Below are 23,580 nucleotides of genomic sequence, written 5' to 3' on the forward strand. Positions count from 1 at the left end.
TGCGGTGAGCAGGGGCTACTCTTCGTTGCAGTGCACAGGCTTCTCAATGTGGTGGCTTCTCTTGTTGCGGAGCACGGGCTCTAGGCATGCGGGCTTCAGTAGTTGTGGCATGCAAGCTCAGTAGTTCTGGCACGCGGGCTTCAGTAGTTGTGGCACGTGGGCTCAGTAGTTGTGGCTCGCGGGCTCTGGAGCGCAGGCTCAGTAGCTGTGGCGCACGGGCTTAGTTGCTCCGCAGCATGTGGGATCTTCCCAGACCAGGGCTCGAACCCGTGTCCCCTGCATTGGCAGGCTGATTCTTAACCACTGCGCCACCAGGGAAGTCCCAGGACTCTCTTTACTTCTACGACCCACAGCCGTGCACCTATGGACTCAATGCCCACTTCCTGACCGGGTAGGCAGATGAACAAGCACCCAAGTCTGGGGGGCAGGCCCGACCTCATTCACAGAGGACAGGCCCCCCTGTTCTGGAGCCCCAAGAGCAGAGCTGCCCACTGCTCTCAGCGCTTCGCAGAAAGTCCGCTAGGCCTTCAACTACCCCAGTGAGGAACCTGAGTGCAATGAACACCCCAAATCCAACATAACTCCCTCCCCCACTGCCCCTACATGGTCGGGCCTTGGCCTCATTCCCCCTTCCCTCCCCCAGCCCCACACCCAGGGGTCAGCAGGTGTCCACCCAGTGCTTCTCAGACGTGAGTGTGTAACGTGCACAGGCACCTCCCGAGGATCCCGCCACAACGCAGACTCTGCTCAGCGGGCCTGGGGCAGGCGGGCTCCTGCCTTGCGCTCGAGCTCCAGGGGCGCGGCGGCCGCCTGCCACACCCTGAGCATGAGGTCCTCACGCGTCCCCAGCCGCCAGCCCAGTTCACCTCCATCTGCCACCGCACCCTCTGGACCCCCGTCACCTCTCACCTGGACAACCATGGGTGCCTCCCCGTCCCCCCCCCCAGAGCCCACCTCTGATCTGTCCTCCACGGGAGCTGGCCAGTGGCCCAGCTCACATGCCTGCTGGGGCTCCCACAGCCTCCGGGACAGGCCCAGACTCCCGCAGGGATGGCTCACGGGGTCCTGTGCCACCTGACCTTGACTCAAGCCTGCCCCAAATGCCAAGGTCCAGACGGACTGGACTGCACTGGGCTCCTGGGACGCTCCCTCCAGCGTCCATGGCCTCGCTCCACCCGTCCCAGGAGGGAGGCTCTGGGGGTCACCCAGCTCTAGCCCTGAGGGGTCCCGTAGAAGTCACTTAGCCTCGGCAAGAGCCTCCAGCCTCCGTTTCCTCCTTGGTTCAGGCCTGAGGGCCTGTGGGGTCTCCTCCTCCCTCCCTCCCGGAGGCTGGGGTGGGGGGAGGGGAGAGGGGGAGGGGGCAGGGGGCGGGGCTGCCAGGCAGGGGAGGGAGGCAGACGGAGGAAGGTAGCTGCTCTGCGCTGCTTCGCAATGAGAAAGAAAGGAAACAAGCAGCAGGGCTGTCTATCTGTCGGTCTGCTCTGGAAACTCATCTGTGCCCACAGCTCAGAGGAGGCTAAGAGGGACGTCCCCCCACCCCTGCACACCACCCTTCGCCTAAATCAACAAGAGGCTGTCAGACGGGCTCGGCCTCCAGGACCCAGTTTAAAAGCCACCATTTCATCATCAAGTGCTTGCCGTGTGCTAAGTGCCATCCGTGGACCTCTCTTCCGCCCACCAGCGCTGCAAGGGGTGGGGACTGTCACCATCCCCAAGAGAAGCTTAGAGACTTGCAAGGACCTCCCAGCAGGGCAGCCAGAATCTGAGCCGGGGGCGGGGCGGGGGCGGGGGGGGGGGGGGGGGGTGGGGACCCTCCAGGCTCCAGGCTCCTCACCACACCTGTTCACCTGCACAGCCGTACCTGCCGCTCACAGAGTGGGGAAGAGCATCAGAGGTGCTCCCTCCCCTGGACCCCACCTCACTGCTCTCTAGATGCTCATCAGCCCAGGCTTCCAGCGGCCCCCATCTGCCCCTGACCCGACACGTCCAGAGTCCCTGTTTGAGGACCCCTGACCTCACAGATCACAGCTTCCCACATGCCGGCTCACTACGTGGACTTCCTTAAATCCACACTCCTCTGTCCAGTGATCTCCTGCCGGCCGACCCTCAAAGACCCAGCGGAAGCCTTCCTGGATCCTCTAGACGGAGAAAGCTGCCCCAGCCCCCGACTACTACCGCTGTTCCCGAACATGAGCTAACTAACCTAACCCTTCAGCGCTTCTATCTCCCGCACCCAACTGCGCTCCTGGGTGCTCCCAGCTTAGTACCGGCTCTAACCCACACCCACAGCACCAGCCGATAACACCACCTCCACAACTTCAATACCATCTGCCTCCCGTTTACCCAGGAACCTGGGATGGGGTACTTCTAACATTTATAAATAAATAAATGCGGCAGGCGGTGAACGACAGGGCTTTACATTCGTTATTTCAACTGACACATCAACCGTGAATGTTAAAAAGTGCTTTGCTTATCCTACAGATGTAGGAACTGAGGCTCAAGAGAAGCTCAACAACTTGCCCCAAACGACAGAGCTAGAAAATGGCAGAAGCAAGGTTGAAACCCAGGTCCCTCCTTCCAAAGCCGGTTGTGGGCAATTTGTTATTCAGTTGGAGGGAGGGGAGCCCAGGCTGCCCCAAGTGTACAGAAGTGTCCCTGTGACCGCCCAGCCAGGAGGACAGCCTGCTCCAGGACACAGTCACACACACAGGTCCTCACCCACCTGAGGGCTGAGCACGGCCCCAGGGGCGCAAGGAGCCAATGCTTTTCAGCTGACATTTAACATCCTCAAGGATAATAGACACAGACAGCCTCAACACCTTGCCCTGGAGCTCTGAACACTGCCCAAAGCTTTTAAAGGGGTCATCGATGTTCAAGGACTATCTTGTGGGGTGATTTGATGGGAGTCTTTGCTGTCCCCTCTCACATAAATAAAACTCAAGCTGCACGCCACGGCCTGGGCAGACCTGAAGAATCTGGCTTCACCTCCGTCTCTATTGCTCCCTCCCTCACACCTCACAAGCCTGGCTCCAGCCAAGCCCTCCTCCCTGCTGCTCCACAAACACACCAAGCTCCTTGGCCCTAAGGCACCCCAGGGCCTTTGCACTTGCTCCTTGCCCTGCCTGAGATGCTCCAGACTCTCCACAGCTTGCTTCTTTCTGACCAGTCAGGTCACAGAAGGAGTCTCTCCTTTAGAAAGGCCTTCTCTGACCACCCTGGGGACAGTCCCCAGACGGCTTCACATCACTGCTATCACTTCATTTCCTGTTCCCTCCTGAAATCATCCCTTTAACTCACTGGTTGACATGTCTGTCACCCACACACACCTCCCCCCATGGACCAGAGCTCCAAAGGATGGGGCCTTTTCCATCCTGGCCATCTGCACCCTTTGCAATGACTTTGCCGCTGCGACCAAGCCAACAGAGTGGCATTAGTATCATTGTCCCAATTTCACAGACAAGAAAACCGAGGTTCACACAGTTAAGCTCTCTGCCGAAGGTCACAAAGCTAATAAGTCACGGAGTGGATACTGGACCAAGCTGTGTCTCCCAAAATGTCTTCTCTGAGATGCTAACATGTCAAACGCAAAACACTAAGTCAAAGACAATAAGGTTTCTTTCTGGCAAGGTGTCTTAGGATTTCTAATATGCTATTGTGTGCTTTAAATCTCCAGGTATGCACTGCTCCCCAAACTTATGTGACCATGGAATTGCTCGTTGGTGGATTATCTTGTAGAAATCTTACAAGATAATTGTTCTAAAGAATGCTTACACATCGTCCTTCCTGAAAATCTAGGCCAAGTGTGTCAAACAAGCAGCTTTCACCTGGGATCCACAGAACCTTTGCTTCAGAGACCCTGTGGCATTCTCTGTGTTTTGGTATATGTGTATTATTACATGTCATTTCTTCAGAATAGGATCTATAGCTTTCATCAGAATCTCAAAGATCTCCACAACCTCTAAGAAAGGTTAAGAAGCAACTGTTCTACAGAAACAGGTGATTTATGTGACAGCCTCAATATTTCCCTGAGTAAATCCCATTTATGTACTAAAAAAAAAAAAAAAAAAAGAAAAGAAAGAGGTGAAGTTCATTTTTCTCACCCCCTGAATCCGGGTGGGCCTTGAACCTTGTTTGGCCAACAGACTGTGGTGGAGAGACCAGGCCTCCAGAGGCCTTGGAAACGCCCACTGTCTTGGACCCCTGCCCCCTGGATAAGAGCACACACCCAGGCAGCCTGCTGGGCGATGAGACACCCATGGCCAGGTCACCCCCATCACCCTGGCTGAGCAGAGGCCAAGCCGCAGAAGTAGAGATCCTGACTGACCGGCCGCTGACCGCAGATACACAAGGGAGCCCAGCCCGAACCGCCGCGCCGCAGAGCAGTGAGCTTACAAGTGGTTACTGTTTAAAGGCACTACGCTGCGGATGGTTTGTTATTCAACAATAACTGATAAAGCTCTTACTTACACGTAATGGAATCAGAAAGGGAAGGAAGGCAATTATATTCACAATGATATCCAATGCAGCATTATCCACACGAGCAAGAAAACTGGAAATAATCTAAATATTCAATCATAAGATTATAGCTCAATATATCACAGTGTAGACACCCAACAGAGCTATCGCGTAGCAATGAATAGGGACCATCCTCTATTGTACTTTATTTTCAGGTGGGATAACATCATTGGGAATATGTTTTAAGTCCTTAGCTTTTTTGCCAGCAGGCGGGGGACAAGGGGAGGGAATGATGACACTTTTATTATCTCTTAAGATATTTGGTTTATGAAAAGGAAAATTAAACTATAAATACATGATCATATTGATTATGTAAGTCCTTAGCTTTTAAGGATCATACTAAATTATTTACATATGAACTATGGCTGAGATTTTCTTCAAAATAATATGAGGGAAATAAATAAAACAAGATGAGCCATAAGTTAATAATGGTTAATACTTGGTATGGGGGGAGGGAGTTCATTTTATTATTCTTTCTTTTATACATGTTGGAAATGTTCATAATCAAAGTTCATAGAAATTTTTAAAAGATCACTCTAAAGCCTGTAGCGGGACTTCCCTGGTGGAGCAGTGGTTAAGAATCCACCTGCCAATGCAGGGGACACGGGTTTGAGCCCTGGTCCGGGAAGATCCCACATGCCGCGGAGCAACTAAGCCCGTGAGCCACAGGTACTGAGCCTGAGCTCTAGAGTCGGCGAGCCACAACTATTGAGCCCGTGTGCCACAACTACTGAAGCCCACGCACCTAGAGCCCGTGCTCCACAACAAGAGAAGCCACCGGAATGAGAAGCCCGCGCACCGCAAAGAAGAGTAGCCCCCGCTCACTGCAACTAGAGAAAGCCCGCGCACAGCAACGGAGACTCAATGCAGCCAAAAATAAATAAATAAATAAATAAGTGAGTGAGTTTATTTATTTATTTAATTTTTAAAAAGACTGTAGCAACATGGAATTAGTTTACACTACAAGGCTGTGTGCAGAAAGCAAAAATCAAAAAGCTACCCATACGATGTTTCCAACTCTGCAACTTTAGATACAAAAAAGGAACTAGACGTGGTGGCGTGAGGAGGAGAGGAATGATTTGTCTCTTCAAATTTTGCTTTCATGATGTTACACTGTCTTTACAGAGGACCAAAAATGCCGAGAAAAAAGATGACGTTCTTTCATTTCCTTCAGCTGGGGCTCAGCATGAGTGAGGGGCTGGCTGGTGGGGGACCCCACCGAGAAGCACGTGGCGCTGGGAAGGAGGAAGACTCTGACGGAAGCAGCTGAGGAAGTCCAGACTTGGTGGAGCTAGAGAGGACCCCCTCCCCCGCCCTCAACCGGCCCCAGCAAGAGTGCTGGGTTAGGAGGCTATCAACCAAGATTGGTCCTTCCCAGTTTAAGGGGCCACACCAGCTACCCCTTCCTTTGACCAGTTTTGAGATCACAGATGATATTCAGCTCTCTAAATATTTATCTCTAGGCAGAAAAAAAAATTATTTGGGGAAGAGCGTAAATTATAATCAGCTCCCCCATCATGTGTCAGAGACCACCTCCACCAATTCAGCCATCACCTCCTCTGATCCCCGGAACTTCCCAACTGGGTGCTAATGTCCCCATTTTACAGACGAGGAAAAGGAGGCCCATCACCTGCCCCAGGTCAGTCATGCCCTGGGCACTGGGGCTGGGTTCAGGAGCCAGTGGAGGGCCTGGGCCAGCACACCTGTTGGCTTCCTTCCAGGCAGCACCTCCAGTAAGGGCCACATGCGTGTGGGGCAGGAGGTAGACACCCACACGCACTGAGGACCCCCAGCCTTAGATGGATGGCAACCCCTGTACAACCCCTGCCAGGTGAGATGCTACTGACTGAATGTTTGTGTCCCCCCAAAATTCATGTTAAAGCCCTAACCCCCAATGCGATGGTATTGGGATGGGGGGGCTTTTGGGAGGTACTTAATGTTAGATGAGGTCATGCAGGCAGAGACCCCACAATGGGGTTACTGCCCTTACAAGATGAAAAGACCAGAGCTCTCTCCCCACCACGTGAGGACACAGAGAGAAGGTGGCCATCTATGAACCAGGAAGTGGACCCTCATTGGGAACCAAACTGGCAGGCACCTTGATCTCGGACTTCCCAGACTCCAGAACTGTGAGAGATAAACGCCTGTGGCTTACGGTGCCCAGCCTATGACATTTGTTACGGCAGCCCAGGCAGACTAAGGGAGAAGGTAAACCATGAGCCCCGGGGCAAGCCTAGAACCCCCAAGAGAAACTGACAAGGGGTCTTTTTCAAGCCTGAGGTTGTACTAGAACAGAAGAGTAAAGCTATGTTCATATATTATTTCCTAGACAACGACAGTTCAACATCTGTACAAGTATAGAATCACCCATAAGCTATATTAAAGGAAAAAAAAAGTTAATTGTACGAGAGCATGGATAATGGCCATCACTGTTTCAGAAACAAAAAAGGGGGCTGTGCATGTGTGTGTGTGTGGGTACACAAGGGCTTACACAGACACAACACGTGTCTGAGAGAACAGGCGAGAACGTGGTAACACGGCGGCCTCCAGGGCCTGGGGTGAAGTGTAAGGGAGGCCGACTTTTCACTGCACGCTCTTAGGTGTGGTTTAAATTTTGATCACGTACATTATTCTTTTTTAACAGAAGTTTTTTAGTGCTATTCACAAGTCAGATGTAAACCTGCCCACAAGAAACTATGGAATTTCGTGCAGACAAGTCACTGACCTTCTCCAGCTTGGTTTCTGTTTTCAAGTGCTGTTTTTAATCAGCTGATAAACTGAAATGACCCCTCCTCGCAGCCTCACGTAACAGACCTGATGAGCTGACAACTTGGGCCCAAACAGCAGTCTGTCCAGCTAAGCCAGAAGTATTCGCTCCCCAGGACCTCTGAGTTGGGGGCCTTCAAATAGGGACTCTGATGAAGGCCACACAGCTCGACAGTGAGAATGAATAAGATGTGAGCTTCGTGACCCGGCTGCTTGATCATACAGCCCCAGGAAGCTACCGGGGGGGCTGACAGATGTCAGGCCAGGCCTGCAGTCCACGGTGGCCACAGCAAAGAGAAGGGCCCGGGACAGCCTTCCCTTCCACTGTTTTCCCACCACCACTACCTCTATCTACCTGCCACCAAAGGCCACGCCACTAAGAAGAACCGCTGGCCTATGAGAATTCGGGAACACCCAAGTAGAGGCACCCGGCAGGCAGGGCAAGGGCACTGAGCAGGGCAGCCACTGGCTTCTCAAGGGGTCCTTGCTCCCCCACTGGTTCCAGAAAGGAACCATGAGGGACCAAAACCCCTCACCAGGCCCCACCACGCTGAGCCTTCCCCCGGCATCCAGCCCTGCCCCTTCGCCAGGGGCCCTCAGGACTGGGGCCCTGAGGAGTGCAGGGCCCGGGTGTGAGGCCACCGGCAGTCAGCAGTGACTTCCTCCCCTTCCAGGTGGAACCACTCCCCGCAGGCCTGCTCGGATGTGGGAGAGCTGGCAGCAGAGCCCGCGACCCGCACTAATGCCCCCCTCTGCAGGAGGACCGAGCCCCCAGGCCAAAAGCTCACAGCTGCGAAATCCCACAGGCTCCCGGGGGAAAGGCACCTAAACATTCCCCGGCGTGCATGGGACAGGGCCAGACGGCAACAGGGCGACGGCGTGTTTACGTAACACAAGACTGTTTCACCCCAAACACTCGGTGTCAAAACCCCACAGTTCCACACGGCAGGGCCGGGAAGACATCGGCTTTCACCCTGGACTCCAGGCAGCCTCTGCCCAAGGCCCCAGACCCCATCCCTCAAGGCAGGGTTACATAAGCCCTTCCTCCAGGAGGCCCCTGCGTGACCACTGGGCCCAGGGCCCTCAGAACCTGCCTGCGTCCGACCCACCGTGGGAATGAACCAGCTCGGGTTTGTCTGAGGGGAAAGAGGAAGCCAGGGGCCCAGCCTCAGGCTCTCACTTGTGGAGGTAGCCGTCCCTCCCCCTGGGAACAGCGCCCTGGCCCCGGGGCCCAGAACCACGGAGTATCCCCACCTCCCCTGGCTGCCCAGCGGCCAATCCCACTGTCTTCAGGGAAGTCCCCAGCTTCCCGCGTGGGGTCCACCCGGCCCACACGCAGATCACGTGGTAGGGAACGGGGCACTCCCCGGCCCCAGCACCTGGCTGTGACCCAGGCTCACCTACGCCCCAGGTGCAGGGAGGCCCCGAAGCCACCAGCCCGGGTCTGCATCCCAGCCCTGCCACCGACTAGCTGTGACCCTGGACTAGTTATTTAACCTCTCTGTGTCTTTATTCTTGTTAGGAAACAGGGGTACTAAAAGCCCACACCCTGATGGGGTGTAACGCAGATCAAAGGAGGAACACAAGGGTGTAACACAAGGAACTCGGCACTCAGAATAAAGGTCAGTTGTGAGGACTCACCTTGTATCACATGGGCCTGAGAATGAAGCCACACGAGGGAGGCCAGGGACACAGAGAGACCGGGTCCCGAGGACACCATGAGAGTCCCTGAATCCACCTATACCTGAAGCCAGACCTCTGCATGGAGTTAACACTCACAGGAGCCCCTTTATTACTGAACCCAGTTGGCACTGAGGCTTCTACCGAAACGAAGACACTGCTGCCACTTGTAGAAATCAGTCAGACAATCGCTCTTCTACTCAGATCTTTAACTTCATCCCAGCAACTCTCCACATCTGTTGGCTGATTGAGAGAGAGAAGCCTGGAGGACACGGCTGCCCCGGCTGCCCCACTGTGTCCTCCAGCAGTGAAGACAGATTTGCAGGCACCTGGCCGGTCCTCAGGTCTCACTCCCAGGGGAGTCCCCATTCCCCCCACCCCAGAACTGTCCATGTCCCAAACGGCTACCCGCCCACTCCCCCGCCCTGCCCAGGGCAGCATTCCAAATCCAAAGAGCTTGCCCTTTCAGCATTCCTGGCAAAGTTGGAGGAAAGACAGGAAAGACCACCAGCCTGGGGGTCCTACCCCCAACTGCCTGGGCCCATGAACCAAAAGAACTCATCCTGGACGAGGCGGGGTCTGCCAACAATGGCTCAGAACGGAACAGAACAGACCCCGGCCTCACATGCGACCTGCGGTTCCCCGGAAGCCAAAGGAGGAGCATCTGTGGGCTCCAGGGCTCAGGCCCAGCACATCGGGTTGATTCCCTGTGTGCATGAACCATCAAGGCCGGACACTCTGAGCTGCAAATCCTCACCTGCAAGGACCCCTTCTGGCTCCAAGATTTGGGGAAATTCCTCCTCTCAGACGGCGGACCTCCGCATCTCACCAGCAGGGGAGGTTTACTCTCCATCACCCATCGACACAGAGGGCGTGACTACAGGTTGAGGGAGTGAAGAGCAGCCCTCCCCTGCTTCTGTCAGAGATGGCCTCTGGCCTGAACAAGAAAGGAGCAAGTTTGTGTGCTGAGCCCCTCCTGTGCGCACGCACGAGGCTGACTCTTATCAAGGAGGAAATTAAGGCCCAGAGAGGGGTCCAAAACACACCCGGGTCACCCATCCAGTAAGAGGCTGAGTCGGCCTTCATATCCCACCACTGACCAAGATACACACTGTCCCCGGGACATCACAAGGAATCCAGCACAGCCCTACCTAAGAGGCTTCCGAAACTCAGCTTGCCCATCTTCTTCCCAGATATGAGGGCTGCTCAAACATAAGCTCCAGGGTCAACAGCTCCATCACCCTTTAATGGCTGACTCTGAATAACAGAGTTACCATTTGCCCACCAAGGGCCAGGCTCTGCGCTAAAAAAGACTCAAGCTGCCTCAGCTCACCCAATCTGCAGAACTATTCTGCTGCAGGTTGGTAGAAAATTCCCATTTCAGGTATAGAAACGAAAGCCTCAGAGAGGTTAGGTGGCTTGGCCCAAAGTCACACAGCCAGAACCCAGCACCCCTGACTCCAAGTCCCTGCTCCTGATCTTGAAGCTCTTTCACAAGCATCACCCCCACTTCTGAAGCCGAGGAATGGCTCCAATGAGAATGTTCCCAAGAGCCTTCCAGGTTTTTGGGGTCTTTCCAAGGTGCTTCCAAAACCCTCTACCTTCAGTAGAAAAAGCACCAAGGTTCCCCAAGGTGACCCCAAAGAGGGACACGCATGGCAATTTAAACAGAAGAGTAGGCCATGGGGCCTCATCCACATAGGCTCAGAGGATTTCAAGGAAGGAGCGTGTGAGGCGGGAGTGGCAGGATCCTGGGAATCAGAACGATGCTGTCTGGACAGAGCACGTCGCAAACTGGGCGGCCCGGACTCGGCATCCACAGGACGGATGGCGATGCTGCTGAACGGTGACTCAGCTGATACCCAGCCTGAGTGGACACCATCGGAGCCAGCACCTAAACTTCCTGACTCCAGGCAAGCCATACATCCAATTGAAATTCAAAATGAAAAATAGAAAAGTTAAAAACTAAAGGGCACCAAGGACGGGTCATTAGAAAAGAGCTCAGACAAAAGGAAAGCCATCCTCTCATCCTCTGCCTTCGCTTACAAAGAAAAAAACTGTTAATGGTCAAGGGTCGGAGCTTTAGATTCGCAGAAAGTGCTGTTCAAATCGCACCCCCAGGAGTGACCAGCTATGAAACCCGGGGAAGGTCCCTCACCCTCTCTGAGCCTGTTTCCGCGTGTGGACTGAGGGCCTTAAAGCACAAGGTCAGGCCCGTGGCTGGAGCTCCAGAATCGGGAGCTACTGTTATTCCCAGGGCTCAGCTGTTCTCGTAACACTGGAAATGATGCCACGACATCCACGGCCTCAAGCGACGGACCCCACGGCCCCCTCCGTGCCAGGGCAGCCACAGCAGCTCCCCCAAGGGAATAAGCACATTCCTCACCAGCAGGGGCACGGAGGCCCAGGGGCTCAGGCAGCAAGGCTCTGAGCAACCGAACCTCCTTAGGCACAGGCCACAACGTGCTGCGCCCGGGTCAAAGTGCAGGCGGGGGGCTTGGGGGCTGATTCCGCAAGAAGCAGAACTCCTTCCCGACAGGACCCTGGAGCCCCTGCCCAGACCTGCCCACAGGGAGGCGGGAACAGATCTCTGACAGAATGGCCAGAATTCCTTTGCTTTTCAAGGATCCCACAATGAATGTTAGGACTTTTAGAGTAAAATCTTAAAGAATATAAGCTTTAGTGTCAGCAAGGCCAGGTTCAAATCCAAGCTGCCCCACCTACTAGCTCTGCACCTTGGGGCTACCTCTGCATCTTCCTTCTGGGCCTCCGTACCATAGGCTGGGGAACAAAGAGGAAACCCCATCCAGAGAGAAACCAAGAGTCCCACAGCACTGAACATTCCTCAGAAAGACGCCCAGGAACCCAGGAGGGCAGGAGACAGCACAACAGCCCCTGGGGACTCACAAATACCCCTCCCCCACATGCCCCCTTCTCTCCTCTCCAAGGGTCCCCCCCATCCCCCGTAGAGAAAGCCACACACAACCTTCACCCCCCTGCTACCACCCTCCCCTCCATGGGACCCAGCCCAGTGCACGGCAAGGAAGAGCCTTCCGCAGCCCCAGGCCGCCCCCGGGGTGCTCAGTGCTGCACGGGTCCACAGCACCCAACCTCATCCACCAGGAAGGGGGGTGCCTAGCAACCTGCACCGGGACGAGGGCCCCAGGGAGGGGTCTGGAGGTCTCCACACCCCAGCCCTCAACTGCTGGATGGATAAAGGGTGTGAGGCAGAAATGAAAGCAAAACTCCCACAGGGGCCTCCGCTCTGCTGCCACCTACCACGCACAGCCCCTCCCGGGAAGCAGTGAGCTGAGAGGCTGCGGGCGTGTCCCGGGCACCGGCGCTGGAGGTCTCCCACACCAGAAAAGGATAGGGGAGCCGGGAAGGGAGGCTCTCTGCCTGCCCTGGGCTGGGGGCTCCCACCAGAGATGTGTCAAAGGCCCCAGACCCTGGCCTGGTCGGGTAGGAGGGCGTGGGAGGTGGCCCACAGGGAGGGGGAGTCCTGTCACGTCCGAAGCACCTGCCATGCTCAGCAGCCCTAGAGGTGGGTGTCCTATGCCCACTTTACAGATGGAGGAGCAGAGGCCTGGGGAGGCGGAATGGCTTGTCAGTCATCTACAGTCAATCAGGCAAGTCTTGTGCTCCGAGTTTACAGCCATCTCACCACCCACCACCCCTCTGGGCCCCGTAACTGCACACAGAGGATGCTCAGAAAAGAATGCCTTGATTGTCTTCTGAAACTGGGTATCAGTCCAACGGTACCAAGATGCCACATTCAAGACGGAGACAAAAGCCACCTGGCAGCGTAGAAACAGCAGGGTTCCAAGAGTCAGTGAGCCCCGAGGGTGAATCCAAGCTCTGCCACTCACAGCTGAGTGAGTAGGCAAGTCATCTCGCCTCTCCCCAAGCCTCGGTGTTCTCATCTAGCAAATGGAGATACGCCGCCTTGGAGAGTAGATTCCCGACCTACAGTAGTGCCCGGCCCGTGGTAAGTTCTCCCTGTGCTCTGAAATCTGGGATGAGCCACTGATCCAGGAGGGAACAGGAGGGAACTTCAACACAGCCCTTCTGAAGCATGGAGGGCCTCCTGGACAAGCCCCCCGGTTCTGGTTTCATGGCTCAGAGGCTCTAAGACCCGAGCAGGCAGACGGCTGATGAGGAGCCAACGGGTTTGCAGACTCAACTGCAGAATAAGGCACCGCAGGCTGTGCTCCGGCCTCTGCTCCCGGCCCTGGCCTGATAACCAGCGTGCACCTGGCTGGGCCGGTCCCCAGGAACGTCTCCTGTGCAAAAGCTAGCTCCTCCCCAGCCTCAGGACCCACCTCTAAGTAACTTCAGTGCAAACCAGCAGCCAGAGGCGAGACATTTTTAAAAGGGGAAACAGGACTGCCCAAAAGGTAGCAACCGGCAGGCAGGGAAGCTGGGTGGGCAGCCTGGTGCCCCTGCCTTGCCCGCCTCCCGTGTGATGAGGCTCAAACGAGGCAGCAGATGGCGAGTGCCTCACCAGAGTTTCCCAGGGTGGGCTCCGGGGAACACGAGTCCCGCACAGGGACTCCGGGAACAGGCCAGCCTGGGAACCTCTACATCCCAGATGCCCTCCTGGAAAGCCCCTGTCCCAGAGAAGCCCCACAGTAAAGAAGCTGCTTTAGCCTGTTTAACTCAGCGTCAAACGTGCCTGATGGTTCGGGCGTGAGGCCTAGTAACACTGTTGGGGAAATGACAGTGTCCATTTCCCAGAAGAATCAGCAGGGCACTTGTTAGGAGGAGGCTCCCAGACCCTTTCCCTGGAGAATTTTAAGGGCGAGGGGGTGGACTCAAGGATATGTTTTTCACTGGTGCCCCCAGTGCTTCTTTTGTTGGGCGAGTTCAGCAAACACTGGCCTGGAGGAAGGTAAATGAGTGTAAAAGAGAGCAAGCATCCTTCCCCCCACTCCCTGGGCACCTGAGGCCTAACCTGAGCTTTAGGAAGGGTCAGCTGGCCTAGGGCCTACCAGGGCCATAGGGTCCCCCACCCATCCCCACCCCAGGTCCCCAAAGCCCAGAACTGCTCATTCCTGAACACAAAGGCTGGACTGAACAAGGCCAGAGGGGAGCATCTGTCCTCCTGTCTGGCCCCCAGAGCACAGCTGCAGCCTCACGTGGAGGAAGGTTCCAGGGTCACCACCCTGGTCCCCTTTCACACTGTCAGGGAACAACGCTACTGCAGGACACCCTGCTGCCTCCTTTGACCACCGCCTGTCTAATGTGGAAACCAGCCTGCTCTTCCCTAGACGGCTGCCCTCAGTCCTCAGGGAACCCAGGGCCACAGCAGAGGCAGGCCAGGGCATGTGACCTCCGGGCAGCAGACCCCACCCGTCCTGAAGCTCTTTAGCTCCTAGAGAAACAGGCACTCGCCCCTCATTAAACGTCACCTCCTCAGACAGGCCTTCTCTGACCACATAGTGCTGAAGTGGCTGCAGCTGCTCCTGTCGTGACTTTCCCATCTGCAGGCTTCCTGGCTCTAGTTCCACCTTGCAGCGTTTTAAATGTATCTGTGTGCTGGTTTCCCTTCATCTCCTTACCAGGCGCAGGGGGGCAGGGACCAGCACAAGGCAAGCCAGGGTGGATGCTCGGGCCTTACTGAGGGAATGAAGGAATGAAGCCGACGGTCTCCTCCCCGACCTGGGACCTACCACCTTCACCCTGGGTCTTCCTTCCTGGCCCAGAGCACTCCGGAGTCACAAGTAGCTTTGGCTGAGTCACAGGGACACAGAAAAGGCTTCCAAAACCCGCGAGTCAGTTCCTTCATCCACTAACACATGCTCTCTTGAGCCCCTACTGTGAGCCCTGGTACAAGCACTGGGGCTTCAGCAGGGGGCAGAACTGTCAAAGTCTCGACTTTTATGGAACCAACTTTCCAAAGGAGAGACAGACAATGAGCAGAGAGAAAGAACAAGGGCAGCCAGGGGGCACTAAGGGTTTAGGATCCTGAGCAAAAGGAAAGAAAAAAAAGGCATCTCCCGGAAGCTATCTTTGGGAGGGACTTTGGCCTGTGTGTCCTGCTTCTCCCTCTGGGGCAGCTGGCGGCTTAGCAGAGTCTACCCAGCGGGCTCTGACGGCAGGGCTGCTGGGAACACCAAGGGCAGTTAACAGGGTGGGCGCCCCGCACCCACGGGCCTGGGAGGGAAGGGGGCAGGAGTCCGGGGATCCTTCACGGAATGATTCCCAAATCTGCACAGCCAGTGACAGACCCACCCCCCTGAGCCCTAAAAATGGGGCACCCCCAGGAGCTGTCAGCCCGACAGGCTGAGACAATCCTGCCCATGAGGCCCAGCTGGGGAGGCACAGGCCACAAGGGCAGCTGCTTTCTGAGGGCAGCTGGGAGCAGGCAAGACAAAGCAGCAGGCGGAATTCAAACAGCCCAATGGGAACGGCCTCATTCACAGCTCCAGAGGAAGCGCTGTTTGAAAAGAGGCTTCAGCAGGCAGCGGGGAGGGTGCGCTGGTCTTGGAGTGGGGCGAGTGCCCCCTCCCCCGACCCCTACCACGTCCCGCTGTGTCCCCTTGGACAAGCCACCGCACCCTGCCTGGGCTTCCCTGGGGAGCGCGGCACTCTCCCCTAAGCAGGCCACACACCCAGGCCGGGTCCCCGAGGGCCCGCGGAGGGGGAAAGGTCGGGATGGGCCCCGATTCATGCACCAAGAGGGAAGGGGTTTAAGACTCTGGCTTTGCCAGGGAGGGAGTAGGTGCTCAGTTCCTGAATGATGATTTGCTTTCTAAATGAATCTTACTTTCTATAAAGGAGGTACCAGAACATTCCCTCAAAAAGCTAGCTTACCAGCTGAATTCAAAATACAAGTAGGAACAGAAACCCTATTTACATCCAACTGTTCAGGAACTGCACTCATGCGGCACTTCACTAAGCATTTACTGAATGCCCCAAACCTGCTAAATCACGAGGGAGAAATAACCCGTGGAGGCAGGAGGGCCCAGCGGTTAGGATGGGAGGCCCCGGCCTGAAGCACAAGTGGGCCCAGCTCTGCCCCACGCCTGCCCAAGCACAGCCAGCGCCGCCTACGTGAACTCAATCTCACCGTCATAAGAGAAATGCAAACCAAAAGTGCCATTTCTCACCCATGTGTGTGGCCAAGATCAGAAATATCTGTCCACGAGCTGTGCTGGGGAGGGTGTGCGTGACAGGCCCTCCCACGCGCTGTCATCTGTGAGCAGTGCCCCGTCCTGGGAGTGGTTTCAGAACTGCCACGAAAAAGTAAAATGCCTACGCCCTTTGACCCAGGGCTCACTCACCTAGCAATGAGCACTCAGGCAATGGGGCAGAGCACTCCCTGCCCCACCGTCTACACCGGCAGAAGCCAACCACAGGGCAAGAAATACGGTCCACTGTTCTAAGATCAGGACCCCAGAGCCGTTAAAGAAACGGGGCAAGTGATACAGAACTGTCTCCAAAGAAGCAGTGATGTTCAATTTCTCTAAGACACGGTGTTCCGTGAAAGGAGCCGAGGACAAAGCGATATGGGCGGAAGAGACCCACACACACACACACACGCACCGTGTGTGTTTTGCACAAAACACCTCGAGAGAGGGGGGAGGGGCAATATAGGAGTAGGGGATTTTTTTAAAAAAAGGTTATTATGGGATTATATAAAATCACATGTGTGAAACTTGTGAAAGTTGTAAAGCACTACAGAATTTCAAGAATCTTTCATTCAATTAAAAAAAAAAAGTTAAAAAGGAAAAAAAAAAAAACACCTCCAGAGAAAGAGACTGCCAACAGCACATGTCCCTGAGTGACCGGAACTCAAGAACAAGAAGGAAACAGACTGACTTTTCATTGTGTATCTTGAGTCCTTTTCATTGTGTATTTTGAATCCTCTGGGTTTTATTTTAACATATGCATGTATTTAATATTCAAAAAGATAAAACAATACATGTTAGTGAATAACAGCATCACGATTGCTCATGGAGACTCTTGGCATTTTCAGGAAACCCAGCACAAACTCCTCTTGAATCTCAGAACTTAAAAAAATGAAAGTATCATGTGGCATGAACGTAATTTTCTCAGGCTCCCCATCCATAAAATAGGTGAGGACGGCAGCCCCGCCCCACAAGGGGCTGTAAGAGTCCCACAGGCCGGGTGTGAAGCGAGATGCTGGGAGGCACCGGGCAGGGTAGCCCCCCGCTCCTTAGCCGTGCCCGCCGGCCCCCCACACACCTCACACCCAGGCAGGATGAGCAGTTAGCAATCCCTCCCGGACTCCAGGGTCACTCAAAAACTGCCCAGGCCGGGGACACTCGATCTGCAAATGCCAAAGATCTGGGAATAAAAAGGCATCCGTGGGCGGAAGCGCACTCACCCACTCACCAAGGACCGCAACCGCCGCTCACAGGGTTCCAGGCACAGTACGCATCCGCACGCTGACAGTTTTAAGGCTCATAACCCTGAGCTAATACTGTCATCATCCTCTCTTTAAAGATGAGGACACTGAGGCACATGCCCAGGGTCACATGGGTGGCCTGTTGTAGACCCAGGCCTGGGACCCAGGCAGGCTCATCAACAGACAGCAGCGCCCAGATGGCCGTCTTCTCCTGTGGGAAGCCCAGTTTGCTCCCTCGGAGGCTGTTGGAAAGTGTTTATTTGCAAGGCTGGGTATGGACAGTCCTGGTGCACAGCTGCAAAGAAACCCTAAGTCAGCACCTCTTCCCACCTCCACGCCCCCAAAATGGTGCCAGATCCAGACACTAAGACAAACAGAAAAATACCCACTCACAGACCAGCACCACTTAATCTAGGAAAAGATTCTCCTTCCTCCCCATTATGAATCTCCCAAAAGAATCCCAGCACAGAATAATGCTAAACCATCCCAGCAAAAACGAACCTTCTGGATTCCTTCATTTAAAAAAAGGAATGGGGACTTCCCTGGCAGTCCAATGGTTAAGACTCCACGCTTCCACTGCAGGGGGTGCGGGTTCGATCCCTGGTCGGGGAACTAAGATCCCACATGCCGCGCAGCAAAAAAGTAAAAAATAAAAAAATTTAAAAATAAAAATAAAGACAGGAATGTAGGCCCTGAGGGGCCCTGAGGGGAAGGGACGGCCTGGGGGTACCCTGGAGGCCAGGTTACTGTTAACACCAAACTCCCAGCTCCCTCCTTCTGGAGCCTCCAAGAGCCCAGGCCTAAGCTGGGCAAAGAACTTCTTAATAAACAAGGCAGCCACATCCTCAGGTGTAGAGACCTGGGGTCTGGGCTCAGGGAAGCCCTCCACTCTGAATACAAGTCCCTCGTATGCCCCAAGCCTCAGTTTCCCCATTCTGCCACCCTGAGCTACAGGGAGGATGATGTGAGATGAGGTTCCAGCATTAAAAAGTCAGGTAACACGACAGTAAAGACAGACAGAGGTTCACCCACGTTCTACACCAAAATGCTTCGTGATGTCCTGTGCCTTTCCACCACCTCCTGCAACACAAGTTCAGCCGCAGGAAAGAGGAGTTGGGGGGTGAGGCGTTGGAGGGCTGACACAGAAAACACGGACAAAGGGAACCAGGTCAGCCAGGCTTTCCACACAGGGCACTGTGGAGAACTAAGAAAATTAAAAATTAAAAAATTACCCAACATGCACTTCCCTGGTGGCACAGTGGTTAAGAATCTGCCTGCCAATGCAGGGGACACGGGTTCGAGCCCTGGTCCAGGAGGATCCCGTATCCCGCAGAGCAACTAAGCCCGTGCGCCACAACTGCTGAGCTCGCGTGCCACAACTACTGAAGCCCGCGGGCCTAGAGCCCCTGCTCCACAACAAGAGAAAGCCGCCACAATGAGAAGCCCGTGCACAGCAACCAAGAGTAGCCCCCGCTCACCGCAACTAGAGAAAGCCCGCGCACAGCAATGAAGGCCCAACACAGCCAAAAAAAAAAAATTACAAGACATTTCCAACTAACAGCTTTCCTTCTCTACTCCCCGCCTGAAGTTCCTTCTGAACTTCTCAAAAAGGCACAAAGGGAGGTGTGAGGGAGCTGCGAGGGTGCTCCAGTGTGAGGGGAAGGGGAAGGCAGGTAGGAGGGTAAGAGAACACCAGAGCCGTCCCCGTGGAGAAGGGAAGACATGCAGGAGAGGGGCGGGAACAAACAGTGCCACGAAAAACAAGCTGAGTCAAGGCCCATCTGTTGAGGAGCCAGAAAGCCCATCCCATCGAGGTGCACCAGGGTCCGAAGGGTTGGCCCTCACGCCTACTAAGGTGTCCCAGCGGGACCTGCTCCAACGGCCCACGGACGCCTGCGGCGGGTGATGCCCCTCAGAGAGCAGACATTACACCTGCTGAGGCCACAGCTCAGCCTTGCAAGGAAGTGTCTCCAAGACAAAACGGCAGCAGCTGGACCCCCGTGAAGATAATGAGGGGGTCCGCCCAACTGTCGGAGATGCCCAAGGAGAAAGGACTTGCTTTCCGTATGGGTCTCAAGGTGCCCAGGTTGGACCCGTTCTAGAAATTGAACAAAAGGAACAAAAGTATGGAGGCTGCTCCGTCTCATGTCATATCCCCGTCTGTAAAACAAAGGGGCTGGGGGGACTTCCCTGGCGGTCCAGTGGTTAAGACTCGGCGCTTCCATTGCAGGGGGCACGGGTTTGATCCCTGATTGGGGAACTAAGATCCCGCAAGCCGGGCGGTGCGGCCAAGAAAAACAGGGGCATGGGAGCGGTGGGGGTCAGGGCGGGGGGGGCTGGTGAGATGATCTCCCACATCCCTTCCTGCTCTAAGGTTTTTACAAGGCCTGACTGACGTTCGACTAAACAAACAACTCACCCCGATCCACTCAGGTCATCCTCTCTGCCACTGACACTGCTCCAAACATTCGGAGCAGAGCCTCAAGCCATTTTCAAACATCTCTGGACTTCTTAACTATGGAACTCACAGACAATTCATCACCCATCCAAATGGGAGCGCTGCACCCACGGATTGTGAAAGTCAAAAACATGACAATGTCCATCTACACCCCCTTCTCGGCCACTGAAACTTGCACCAGCATTCACATCAAACGCGAGAGCAGCAAAGGAGTCTGGCCACTCTCGAGGGTGGGAGTGTTTTGCACCCAGTACAGAAATGCGGCCACCAGGGGGCGCTGCCCTGAAAGTAATAAAGGAGAGAAGAAACAGAAAAATTCTTTTTGGTGTTTTCTTTTCCTTCCTAAGCTTAAGTGACAAAATATCTAAAGCACCCCTGATGAAAACACAAAGTGGGTTTCCTGAGGTTCTAGAATGACCCAGATGTTTCCCTTCCTCTCTTTGAAGACCATTTGGCAAGAAGAACGCAACTAGACTCTGAACACAATAACCCCTTCAGAGAAATCAACACTCTGTGCTGGATTTCCCCCAGAATGGTTGACATCACAGCTTGCCCTGAAGCCCCCTCTTTAAAGACAGGAGGGTCCACGGGGAGGGAAAGCCAATCGGCAAGCCCAGCCTGAGGACCCAGCCACAAGTCTCGGCTGGAACAGTTTTGCGAGAGCCTCCTAATTACCAAGCAAAACATACCAACCAGATGACAAGCCTCATGCTTTAGCTGCAGACACAGGATGACACAAATACAGAGGGACCTCAGGAAAAAGGGTGCAAGGTATCAGTGGGGATTTCCCAAGTCTTAAATGACTGCAGGGGGAGCTCGGGCACCTACCATAACAGCAGCACCAGACTTCGAGACCACGTCAAAGGGGCTTCTCCACATTTCTCCAGTGTCTAGGGCACATTTTCCACAAGTGTGCGTATCTGCGGTGCAATGTTCAAGTGCCCCTTTTTAACGCTGCAAAAGTCTTCAGACCCACTTTCAAAGCTCTGGCTGCAAGTTCCTCCTGGTTTCCTTGTGAATTCCCCGGCCACTCGGCATGCCCTACTGACCACGAAAAGCTTGCTTTCTCCTGGCGAAGCCAGCATGAGAGAAGGCAGCCAACTCCATCCCCAGACCAAGGGATGCAGAGCCAGGAGCTGTTTTATACAAGGTGCGCCCCTCTGGCTGTGGGGAGAAGAGCTCCTGGCGGGCTGGAACAAGGCAAAGGAGCAACAGGCCCGGGGGACAGGCATGAGGGGCACAGAGGTACTGCCAGGCCAGCCTGCGCGGGCCAGCTCAGACTGGCCACTTGCTCCGCGCACCAGGAGATAAGGAAATCCAATTGTTCAATTCATCATTATGTTTGGTGACCCAACAGCGACAAAAATGCAAGTGGGACCCATTTTCGAGAATCAAATCTACCAAGTGGAGACACTGCATAACAAAAGGGTTTTCCACCTAGAGTTTGCAAAAGGCGTGAGGAGCTTGATTCTCTCAGGCTTTCACTGAGAACAGGATTTAACTAACAGCTTCTCAGAGGCAAAGCCACCGTGGTGGAACAAGGTGAGGCATACCTGACCCAAGACTGGAGGCATCTGTAATGGACTAAGAATGTGATCTTAGTAAAACACCCGGAGTCTCCCCCACTGTGACCAGCATGGGGAGGTGGGGCGGGGGGGTGGAGCCCAGAGGGACGAAAGCCATTCTACACCGCAAGCATCTACCCAGCACCTCCTCTGCACCAGCCACTCCGTAGCTGTGGGACCCCGGGCCGGGTACCCCATTTCTCTGCGGATGGATTCCCCTTCTTAGACACGTGGCCCTGAATCACCAACCCAGCCAATTCCCAAGGCTGGTGCGAGGCTCTAATGAGACAGCAAATCACATACATGCCAAGTATTGCTACTTGCTTCAAAGAGGCTTAATCCAGTGACATGCAATGACAGCTTCTTGCAAAGAGAGCTGCACCGGCGGGGCACATAGTAGGTGGTCCGCAAACATACAAACATTGGTGCCCTTCTCCATGAAGGGAAGCGAACGAGAGAAGAAAAACACTCCAGTTCAAAAGTAACCTCCAGCCACAGGCAGACAGCGTGGATACCCCGATTTCCCAGGTCCCTCTGCCACCTTTAGCAGCGTTCCCACCGTGCCCTGGGGAGCCAGGGGTCTCCCCACCCGGGGTCCCAGTGCACCTGAGAGCCCCGGTCCGTGCCACACCGCCCATACTGGCCACTGCTTCTCTCGAACACAGCCGGCGGCCACCACCGCCACCTGGCTACTCGGACTCAGTGTCCCCGCGCACCGCTCCTTTCCGTTTCGCTCTAACCTCCCAAAACAGCCGCTGAGGCTAAACTGGGCTCAGGCCGGGGGTCCCCGGACGCCGGAGCCCCGTCCCTCCATACCTGCACAGCTCGGCGAAGGCCTGGAAATTCAGCTTCTTGATTTTCTTCTCGCTCAGCCAGTAGCCAACTCTCTTCCCTTTCAGAAAGGTCTGCATCTTCCTTTTCGGGCGGGGAGCTGGGGTCCGGAGGAAATCGCCCACAGGCCGAGTCTGGCGGCCCGGCGCGCGCCGCGAGCTTGCGGGCACCTCCTCCCGGCGGCGGGGACGCGGAACGGGGCTCCGGGCGCGCAGTCCTGCCGGGAGGGGCGGGCCGGGGCGGGGCGGGCGCCCAGGCGGAGGGAGCGGCGCTCAGCGCAGCATTCCACTGGCTGCCGCCGCGTCGGGGCCGCCTGCGCCGCCGCCGCCCACGCCCCCGCCGCCCGCCGGGCTCCCGGCGCGCAAGTTCGCGAGCGCCAGGCCGGGCCGGGAAGGAGAGGAGGGAGGCCCTCCCTCGCCGGCGCCGCCCAGCCCACCGCCCTCCCGGCGCTCGGGACTGAGCAACACGCCCTCCAGCGGCGGCCACGGCGGATCGCCCCCGCGCTCGGGCTGCGCGCCGCCCCCGAGTTCCTCCTCCTCGCCCTCCCTCTCACTCTCGCCCGCGGTCCCCACTCCGAGTCCCCGGCGGCGCGTTCGGCCCATCCGACCCGGGCGCGTGCCCTTCCCGGCGCGCTCGGACCCCGGCGTGGCGCACGCAGCCGCCCGCTCCCCCCGCCCAGCCGTCCTCACCCGCCGCCGCCGCCACTTCCTCCTCGTCCCCGTCCTCGGCCTAGCCCGCAGCCCGCCGCCGCCGCCGTGCTGACCCGGCCGGGCGGCCCGCTGGACCCCGCCGGGGCGGAGGAAGCGCGGCCGCGCCGGCCGCTAGGGGGCAGCACCGCCCGCCGCCTCTTAAAGGCGCCGCGCCTTCCCCCGCCTGGTCCTTTGGTGCGTGTTTGTGTCGAGGCTCTGGCTGTTGAGCTTGGGGACTGAGGGCGCGGGACTGAATTTAGGGCAGCCCTTGCCAAGTGCTTTTACTTTTTAAAGGAATGAGAGGAGTCATGGTGTGGGCATTTTCTGCTTGTCCTTTGGGAGTGATCGAGCCACTGAGTTTCATTCATCAAAAGCATCTCTGTACCCCCAGCACTATTCAGTCCCAACTGCTGCAGAGGGCGCGGGAGGAGGGGGGCGGGGGGGGGCGCGGCGGATGCAGACACTCAATGAGATCATCTGTCTTCCCCGGAGGAGACAGACCCAGGCCCAGGATGGGGGCCCCTAGGGTGGGGACATGAACACCCAGGGGCCGTCTCAGGCTTAGGAAGTTAACCACCAGTCACACTCTGGGTCCCCTCCAACGGAGGGGGGCGAGGGGAGAGACTAGAAGTATCAAGGATCAGGGTGGGACACTCCCAGAAGACACTTTCCTTTCAGGGTGCAGGGCGGCCGCAGCCTCAG

At 55.9% G+C, this 23,580-nt stretch overlaps 1 protein-coding gene across 3 annotated transcripts in view; it reads right to left on the minus strand.

Moving 5' to 3' along the window:
• ITPK1 (inositol-tetrakisphosphate 1-kinase) overlaps positions 1 to 22,960 on the minus strand; it is a 161,124-nt gene extending 138,164 nt beyond the window's left edge. The window contains exon 1 of one of the 3 annotated variants that reach the window (XM_036843563.1): positions 22,879 to 22,960. Coding sequence is in view for 1 of the 3 variants with exons in the window: in XM_036843561.1 (XP_036699456.1) it covers positions 22,175 to 22,269 (95 nt within the window). In the remaining 2 variants the exon portion in view is untranslated. The other 2 variants (XM_036843561.1, XM_036843562.1) reach the window with 2 other exon arrangements.
• Positions 22,961 to 23,580: the final 620 nt, after the last annotated feature.

The sequence above is a fragment of the Balaenoptera musculus genome, chromosome 2, assembly GCF_009873245.2.
Source record: "Balaenoptera musculus isolate JJ_BM4_2016_0621 chromosome 2, mBalMus1.pri.v3, whole genome shotgun sequence".
NCBI lineage: Eukaryota > Metazoa > Chordata > Mammalia > Artiodactyla > Balaenopteridae > Balaenoptera > Balaenoptera musculus.